Here is a 9,689-nt window from a genome sequence, read left to right as displayed (position 1 = left end):
TAGCTTAGGGGGACGAGGTTGGCTGGCTCAAATAAATGCTGATCTTGCTTTCTGCACCTCATAATGCACCTGTTGCACCGGTACGTGTGTCCCACTTGTTCTCATTGTGTTCCGTCTGTTCCAAATTGCCCAGGCTGTTGTGGCAAACAAGTTCAGTTCCTTCCCTGTTTCAACGATAGTTTCCACCAAATCTTTGAAACAAGAGAAGCGTGGGCTGGGGTCCGAATTCTCCCACAGACTGGTCTGAGTCCAAACTCGAGAAATTGAAGGGCATGTCCATAGTGCATGGAGCACATCCTCGGGTTCACTATGGCAGTGATCACAGCCATCATCAGTTAGGACCATTCGTCATCTGAGATTTTGTTTTGTTGGGATAGAGTTCTTAGTGGCCCTCCACAGAAAGTTTCGGACCTTCGGCTGAACTTGCATTCCCCAAACTTTCCTCCATTGTCCAAAGTCCTTGAATTATAAAGGAATCTATAACCCAATTTTACAGTATAAGACTCGGTTGGAGTGAAAGGCCACATCAATACATCTTCCACCAATTTACCACACAACAGGATTGAATTAATCAGCTCTTTATCTCTTTGACTAAACAGCAAGTTCAATGTGTCTTGCTTCCAACCCAGATTAGAATCATCCAATAGAGAGGTTACTGTTGCCTCCTCCCAACCCAACACCATTGGAGATGAAATGAACGGCAAGAAAGTTGAAGGCAGCCATGGATCAGTCCAAATACTGATTGAGGACCCATCACCAACCCTCCATCTCATACCCTCCTTCAATACTTCTCTTCCTTTTAAGATACTTCTCCACGCATAAGAACTAACTTGTGATTCCGAAACCTCCATGAATAAGCAATTGGGAAAGAACTTTGGCTTGAACACCCTATAGAGTAGAGAATTTTTATTTTGAAGCAACCTCAATGCTTGGTTAGCTAAGAGTGCATCATTGAATAATGCTAGGTCTTTGAAACCCATCCCCCCTTCACTCTTAGGCTTACACAACTCTTCCCATCTCACCCAATGTATATTCCTCTGATCTCCTCTTTGTCCCCACCAAAACCTCCTAATGAGCCCCTCTAGTTCATTGCACAAACCAAAGGCAGTTTGAAGCAATGCATGGTATATGTAGGGATGGCTTGGGCAACCGCTTTTATAAAATTTCCCTACCCGCTTGAGAGAGTAGTTGTTCTTCCCACCCTTGTAATTTCCTCCAAACTCTCTCCTTTATGTAATTGAAGCTTGCTTTCTTGTTCTTCCCCACTAATGATGGCAAACCTAGGTACTTCTCATAGCTCCTTATTTCCTCCACTCCCAAGGTATTTTTGATCATCATTCTCCTTTCATCTGAGGTTGAGTGGCTAAAAAAGATTGTGGTTTTTGTTTTGTTTATTTGCTGCCCGAAACTTGATTCATAAACTTACAAAATCTCCAAAATCTTTTGGCACTCCTCCAAATTAGACACGCAAAAAAGCAAGCTATTGTCTGCAAATAAAAGGTGGGTTAGTGGGGGGCTTCTCCTAGATAGGGAAAAGCCATGAATGTCTCCTCTAGCAGTTGATTTGGTAAGTAAACCATGCAGCCCCTCTGTACATAATAGGAAGAGAAAAGGGGATAGGGGGTCCCCTTTTCTAATCCCTGTAGTTGGCCTTATGTATCCATGAGGACCACCATTGATAAGGATAGAATAAGAGACAGTTGACACACATAACATCATAAGGGTTATCCATCTTTCATTGAAACCCAATATTTTCATCACACACTCCAAGAAAGGCCACTCAACTCTATCATAGGCCTTACTTATATCGAGCTTTATGACCATATAACCTTCTTTAGTGGATTTGTGGTTTTGCATGCTGTGAAGGGATTCAAATGCAATTAAAATGTTATTAGAAATAAGGCGGTCTTTTGTGAATGCACTTTGGCGTTTCGTGATAATGTGGGGTAAGATTTTTTTCAATATGTTTGCTAACACCTTAGAAAAAATCTTGTACAACACATTACACAAGCTAATGGGGCGAAATTGGGAGACCAGTTCCAGATTTTTAACTTTGGGAATCAAGGTGATGAAGGTGTGATTTAGGTGTTCAGGTAGTGTGGCTGAATTTAAGAAGATAAAACAGAATTAGTGATATCCTTACCCATTAACTCCCAATAATGTTGGTAGAACAAAGGTGGCATGCCATCGGGGCCAGGTGCTTTGAGTGGTGCCATTTGATTAAGGGCTTTCTTGACTTCTTCTTCAGTAAATTCAGCTAGCAAATCCTTGTTCATCTCTTTGGTTACTATGCATTGAACTATCTCCAAGGCTAAATCGGGTTGGCATGATTGTGTTGAAAAGAATAACTCACCATAAAAATCCAGCAACTCCTCAGCCACTTCCTTAGGATTCGAACACCATTGACCCCTTGCATTCTTTATCCCTTCAATCTTATTCCTTCTATATCTTTGAGTGGCCCTACTATGGAAGTATTTTGAGTTTTTGTCCCCATGGATCGCCCAAAGTGCACGTGATCTTTGAAACCACATCCGCGTCTCCTTGTCTAATAAATCATTTACCTTATTCCTCAAGCTCCATGCCCGAAAATTAATTCCAGTTGTGAGTGCCTCCAATTTGGCTTGTGCTAGGAGCTTTTGCTTCAATTTCAATTCTTTTCTAACACTCCCAAAGTTAGTACTACTCCACTTCTTCAATGCTTTTCCATAGCTTTCAATTTTTGGAACAATACCTAAAGCGATGTCCCTATTATCTTGCTTACTCCACACTTGTTTCATCGTATCCGAGCAGCCCTTTTCAGTCAACCACATTTCCTCAAAGCGAAAAGGCTTTTCTAGATTTGTAGGTTCCACCATCTCTGGTTCAATGAGTAAAGGGCAGTGATTTGATGTGCTGCAAGTCAAATGATGTACCATTGTTCCTCCATATCTTAATAGCCACTCATTATTCGCCAAAGCTCTATCCAGTCTCTCCCACAAAGTTTGTCCATTACTGAAATATTTTTTTCCAAGTAAATGGATTGCCTTTGAACCCCAAATCAATAAACCCACATACATCCATAGTGTCCCTAAATAGCTGCATTTGTGAATGACTTTGGTTTGAGCCTCCTTGCTTCTCCGCCCCTTTAGCTATTTCATTGAAATCCCCAACACAAAGCCAAGGAAGGTTGTACTATGAATGCAATTGCCTGAGGAGTTCCCACGATTTGTGGCGTTTGTGGGTTATAGGTTCTCCATAAAAACCGGTGAATCTCCATACTCCCTCAGTCCCTTCTCCTATAATACAGTCAATGTGATTTTTAGATGATGTATCCACCCTCAACTTCACTGAATCCTTCCAAAATAGCACAAGCCCTCCACCTCTGTTGACTCTTGGTACACTAAACATGTGATCAAAATTCAATCTACATTTCACAACTTTTGGCCTAACTTCATCTGTCCATGTTTCAACTATGAACATGATGGAGGGATCTTTTGTTTGGATATAATCTCCAAGCTCTCTCTCTGTCAATTCCCAAACCCACAACAATTCCACACTAGTAAACTCATGGCTCTTGGTGGGGCTGCACTGCAGCCTCCACCATTGTGTTTGAGGTGTCATCATAGTCAGAAAGGACTTGAACACGTTTTTTTTTGGGGGGGGGGGGGGAGTCCAAATCTTCTGTCTCATCAATTGTATTCCACTTTATACTCCACTAATGAAACTTGGACAACTAATCTCTTTCATTAAATGAGATAACTCTGACTTTAACACCGTTAACGTTAAAATTCCTTTCTTTTTTTTTTTTCTTTCTTTCCGCAGCTTTTGTTCTTCTCTCTGTTTGCAGCTTTTGTTCTTCTCTTTGTTTGCAGCTTTTGGTTTCTTTTTTTCCCTCTTCCTTTTTTTTTTTTTTTTTGGTTTCTTTTTTTCCTCTTTTCCATGTGGTTGACATTAACAAGGAGTCCAATGAGTTTTGTTCGAGATTCTTAGCTGGTTTCTCAAATGGGTTTTGCTTATTTCTCAATTTTGAGATCTGGATTTTGAAATTTTTTTTCTTCAAAGGTTCTTAATTTTTGTGTTACTTTTTCAGTTTGAGGTTCCAAGTTCCAAACTTTAATGGCTCCAAGATTGGACTTTTCTAACTGGTGGGCAAAAGATACCTGCAAAGGAAACCCAGTGGTAGTCACAATGGATAACCCAAATTTCTCAGTTGTGGAGATTGATGGTCCAAAGTCTGCCTTCAGGCTTGTAGAGAAAAGTAGAGGCAAAAATGCAAAGCAAGCAACATGGGTTTTGCTTCTTAATAGACAAAACTTATTGGACTCCTTGTTAACGTCAGCCACATGGAGAAGAGGAAATAAAAGAAACCAAAAGCTGCAAACAAAGAGAAGAACAAAAGCTGCGGAAAGGGAAAAAAAAAAAAAAAAGAGGAAAAAAAAAGGAAACCAAAAGCTGCAAACAGAGAGAAGAATAAAAGCTGCGGGAAAAAAAAAAAAAAAAAAAAAAAAAAAAAAAAAAAAAAAAAAAAAAAAAAAGGGATTTTAACGTTAACGGTGAGTGTTAAAGTCAAAGTTATCTTATTTAATGAGAGAGGTTAGTTGTCCAAATTTTATTGGTGGAGTATAAAGTGGAACACAGTTGATGAGACAGAAGATTTGGACTCGGGGGGGGGGGTTGGTAAGGTTCGTCTAGTGTGTTGAAGCTTGATTTCCTCTTCTACTCTGGTTCGAGTTGCTTTGCATGTACTCCATTACTACCTTGTCTCATCACACGTTTCCATGTTCTGAGGCTGTTATGTTGCCCTACAAGTTCAGCCGTTGATTGATTGGCTACTGCTTCATCCTGGTCGTCCAATCCATTAGGTAAAACTCCTTGAGTTGAGGCGGCTAGGGTTGTATCATTAATTGCAACCGGGCATTGATTGCTTGAAGAGGGAATTGAGTGCGAATTGAATTGAGATACCCCTCCATTTATTTCCGTGACAACTGGATTCCCCTGTCCCTCATTTAACATTACCAACTCTGGACACGCTGACTAATCTTTCTGAATCAAAACTGGTTTTTATGTTATGGGAGCATTATTAGGAGGCATTAATTCCTCATTAACTTTTGGATTAAAGCTGTCTCTCAATTGAAATACCATCTCAACGGTAACCTCTTCCTCAATCATTGCAGCATTTATTTCCACCAATTTGGAGTTATTACTCCCCTCCAACTCCTCGGTTTCCCTCTTAGGTGCCGCCGTTCCAAGTTGTGGAGTAGCAGGGGCTGCCCTTGCCGCCATATGTGCTGCCCTTTCAGCGTTTTTCTTCCTCATTTTACCCTTTTTTTTCCTTATAATACCCCAGCACGTAGATGACGTCTCTACCGAGAGAAATTATAACATCCACATGATGGACAAGTGATGTGGTCCACCATTCTACTAAAAAACTTTTACTTGTTTAAAATTGTTAGTTAGAAAAAAATTTTAAACAGAAATTAAAATACTAACTCAACAATTTTAAAGAAGTGGAAGTTTTTAGTGAAATAGTAGACAAATAACATAGTCCACCAGAGGACTCTATAATTTCTCCTCTACCAGAGGACTTATATGGCGAAGCTCAAAGGAACGGCCCAAATTGTTGCTGGTCCATCTTCAAAGTTCCATTACTTTGAATCTAGAGATCACAATCTCTGTCATCATGATCCAACCTCCCACACCAATAACATATGCTCGGCAAGTGCTCATATCTGAATTTAATCCAATGTTTACTTCCGTTTGGTGAAGTAATCACCCTGCCTCGACATAAAGGGCTAGTTATGTTCACCAGCACTCGTACCCAGAATAAACTACCCCCATCATCATCTGTTGCACCATCTGACTTCAGAATATCTCCCACTGTTTCACAAAGTTTCTCCGCCACCTTTCTTGTTTGAAAACTGAAAGGAATGTCGTGAACCTGTACCCAAAAAGGAACTTTGTCGAAGGCAAGTTCCTTAGCAGGAGTGTCATTCATATAACGTTGCATTACTATCAAATGTTTATCGAAACTCCATGGTTGGCTCTTTAGAATTTTGCCCACCTCTACCAGATTATTAAACAAAAATAGGACCAAGTTGTTTCCTTGTTTTCGTATCTTGAAACCACCATCAGTTCACCACAGTTGCTTGAAAGTCCTTGCAACTGCCTCCATCTAGAGAAAACGGGATGTAAGGAATTTTGCTGCAATGGTGAATTCCCCCCTCTAGTGATCTTCAAGAAGGATGAACTTGATCTGTTCTTTCTCTGATAGAGACATGTTGTTCTAGCTCTCTGTTAGTTGCTCCATTACTAAGCCAAAACAATTACTTACACCAATGCGAAGGAAAGTATCGAAGATGTTGTTTCCCCACACCTCACAAGAAAAAACCACTATCTTTAAGAGTATACTTGAAATTTATGTCCAAAATATTATTATTATTATTATTATTACTACCAAAAGTACAAGAGAGAGTGAGGATTTTTGAAAAGTCAAGGGGGTCCCCAAACCTCCCTTCTCTCCACCCCCAATGATATTATTAATTTTAAATATAAAAAAAAAAAAAAAAACACTAAAAAAATTCCACGTAAGTATTTTAATTGAAAAAATATATATATGAATTATGTATTTAAAGGATAGAAAATAAAAAATGAAAGATCAGTCCAATTTTTCTTACACTTTCTTGCTAACCAAACACAAAACTCAAACTAAGATTTGGACTAGATCTAAGATAACTCAGCAATTATTAGTCACTCTCGTATGTGTTGCTCATACAAATACACAAGCAATCAAATTTAACATTAAAAAAAATTATAAATCTCAAACACAAAAATCAACTAGTAACTAAATCAAATTTACCAAAATTGGACCCAGATATGAACAAACACACACAAGCAAACCTGGGTCCAGATCTAAACAAAATCACAAGCAAATTTGAACAAAGCATATCTGTCCAACTAGGTTCATCTTTACCCAGGGAAAAAAAGTTGTCTTCTTTCTCTCTTAGGCAAAAGCATAGATGGCTTCCCTCCAACATATTTTTCTCAAACAAACCCTTTGTAAAAGCTATTTATTCTAAAATGGATGACATCCCACTACTGTTGGGTTCAAATCATTGATCTGCTTGGTGAGCTCCAAACCGTGTAGAGATCAAGATTGAAAGGGTGAGAACAGAGAAGGGAAGTGAGTAAGGACTTTGGCTATGGAGGCCGATCTATGCTTCGGCCATAGAGGGTTTAGTTGTAGATCATAAAGTGAGAGCTTGGGTTTGCAAGTGAGGAAGAGAGATAGTGAGATAAAGAAAGAGAATTAGGTGATAAGAGGAGGAAAACGAGACCTTTGCGTTTTCTGTTTGAGTATTTGTTCAAATACGGGTTTAAGTTTTATGTTTGATTGGCAAGAAAGTACAAGAAAATACAAAAAATTTGGAATTGATCTTTTCATTTTAGTTTTTCTATCTTTTTAATTCTGAAATTATTTTTTCTCTTTTTTTTTTTAACTTAATTGCTTACATGTCACTTTTTAATAATATTTTATACACCATGTAGATGTGAAGTGTGCCAATTATGCATTTGTCATTAGATTATTGACGGTAGAGGCCAAATTGACTGCAAGTTCAAAATAATATGGTCTAAATTGATTGCTACCAAAATGTAGGGACCAAATTAAATATGACACTGAAAATACAAGAGAGAGAGAGGATTTTTGAAAAGTCAAGGGGTATGGCCCTATACCCCCCTCCTATTATTAAATTTTTTTAATAAACTTTAAAAAATTCCACGTAAGTATTTAAATTGAAAAAAATAATAATTTATGTATTTAAAAAATAGAAAAACAAAAATGAAAGTCCAAGATGATCAATAACCAAAATTTCCCCCAAGTATGGCCAATAACCAAAATTTACTTACCAGATATTGTGTTCTAAAATTGGATGGCAATGTATACATAACGATATTCAATGGCGAGGCCAGAAATTTTTTTAAGAGGGGACTATATATCTATACTATTAGTAACATGATTCTTTATTTGGGTTTCATCATTTTGCATACTAATATATCTTAACATAAATTTTTAAACTCTCAAAAATAACTCTATTTTTAGTTAAATAATTTTAAATTTAAAAACACAAATTGATTAAAAGAGTAATTTTTTTTTTTTTTAAAGTTCCTAAGTTTTAGACTTTCAAACTTTTATTAACTTTCACGTACATAAATATCTTAAAAATTTGGAACTAAGGAAAACTCTTAAGGTCGAATGGACTTTCTTGAGCAAGAGAGTGGGCCTGTGCAAAATCGATAGAGAGAGAAATAAGATTTGAGTTGAGAGAGAGTGGGTATGAGCAAAGCCGATTGAGAAAGAGGGTTTGACTTGCACGAAACAGTGAGAAGGCCTGAGATCCAGCCATGGAAGCCTGGTGGTGGCAAGAAAGCTGTTTAAGCTTGTCCATGGAGGAAGAGAGAGAGAGAGAGAGAGAGAGAGAGAGAGAGAGAGAGAGAGAGAGAGAGAGAGAGAGAGAGAGAGAGAGAGAGAGGATTTAAATTTGAGAAAGTTAGATGGGGAATTATTAATATTAAGCACACCATTTCTAAGGGTACAACGCTATTATCAAGTTGGTTTGGTTGTTTTGGTTTGGTATCTAGGTATTATTTTCTGGCTTTATGCATATTTGATTCCGTGTTTGTTTAGTAAGAAAAGAAAACAAACAGAAAATTAAAATAATCCTGTAATTTTATTTTTTAAACTCTTTTTTATGTTATTTAATTACATGGTCTAGAGGCTTTCAAAAAAAAAATGTTGAGGTGTTATTTTTTAATGTTGATTAAAACTTTTTAATATTAATTTATTTTCCATGTTAGCATCAATTGTGCCAACTGTGCACACTATTTGTCATGTAAGCATTTTCCGTTTGTGAGTTAACTGTAGGGATCAAATTGACTGCAAATTGAAAATAACAGGGTCCAAATTGATTATTACCAAAATGTAGGGATCAAATTGATAGTGACTCCAAAATGTTAGGACTAAAATGGTGTTTTTGCCAAAAATTAAATCTTATACCATTTAAGTTGAATAATATTGTATTTAATATTTAATATAGAGTTTATTCATTTTTAAGAGAAACCATTCTCTCTCGTAATTTAAATAAAATTGATAATAAAATAAACAAGAATAAAACTGAACATATTTTCATTATTTTTTAAATAAAACTAAACATATTTATATTTGTTTCCAAGTGATGCAAAATAATAGAGAAAATATCTCTAACAAACTTTTATTAATCAACCCATAACAATAATCAACCCCTCTATAAAGATTTATAAGAATAGAATTTCTCCTACTCCTTTTAGGAAAAGAAATAATAAGTCTACTTTTATTGGAGAAAGGAAAAACAATTTAATTAGGAAAAGAAAAACAATTAAAATCATAATTCAACTAAAAAAAGGATTTAAATTGAACTTGTAAAAGCAAATAAATTCTAATTCTACTGAAAAATAAAACCAAGGCTGTGAAAAGGACTCAATTAATCAAAGGATTGGGTTGCGTACTCACACCAAAATTATTCATATTTCATGGTTCCATAGGCAATTAAGTAAAACTCAATTCTGGACTACAGTCAGTCACAAAACCCTGAAATTCTTATAGACTCTAAATTCTTATAGACTCGGCATAGACAACAATGGAGAAGGATGGAGTTGAAGAAGCCTTTGATCGGTTC

General features: G+C 36.8%; 1 protein-coding gene across 1 annotated transcript; it reads right to left on the bottom strand.

The window, feature by feature from the left end:
• Window positions 1-5,635: 5,635 nt before the first annotated feature.
• On the bottom strand, window positions 5,636-5,986 carry LOC115985780. Its single transcript, XM_031108679.1, has one exon. The coding sequence runs from the start codon at window positions 5,984-5,986 to the stop codon at window positions 5,636-5,638; it is 351 nt and encodes a 116-aa protein (XP_030964539.1).
• Window positions 5,987-9,689: the final 3,703 nt, after the last annotated feature.

This window comes from Quercus lobata, chromosome 4, assembly GCF_001633185.2.
Source record: "Quercus lobata isolate SW786 chromosome 4, ValleyOak3.0 Primary Assembly, whole genome shotgun sequence".
NCBI classification, from domain to species: domain Eukaryota; kingdom Viridiplantae; phylum Streptophyta; class Magnoliopsida; order Fagales; family Fagaceae; genus Quercus; species Quercus lobata.
This window is presented reverse-complemented; position numbering and strand designations above follow the sequence as displayed.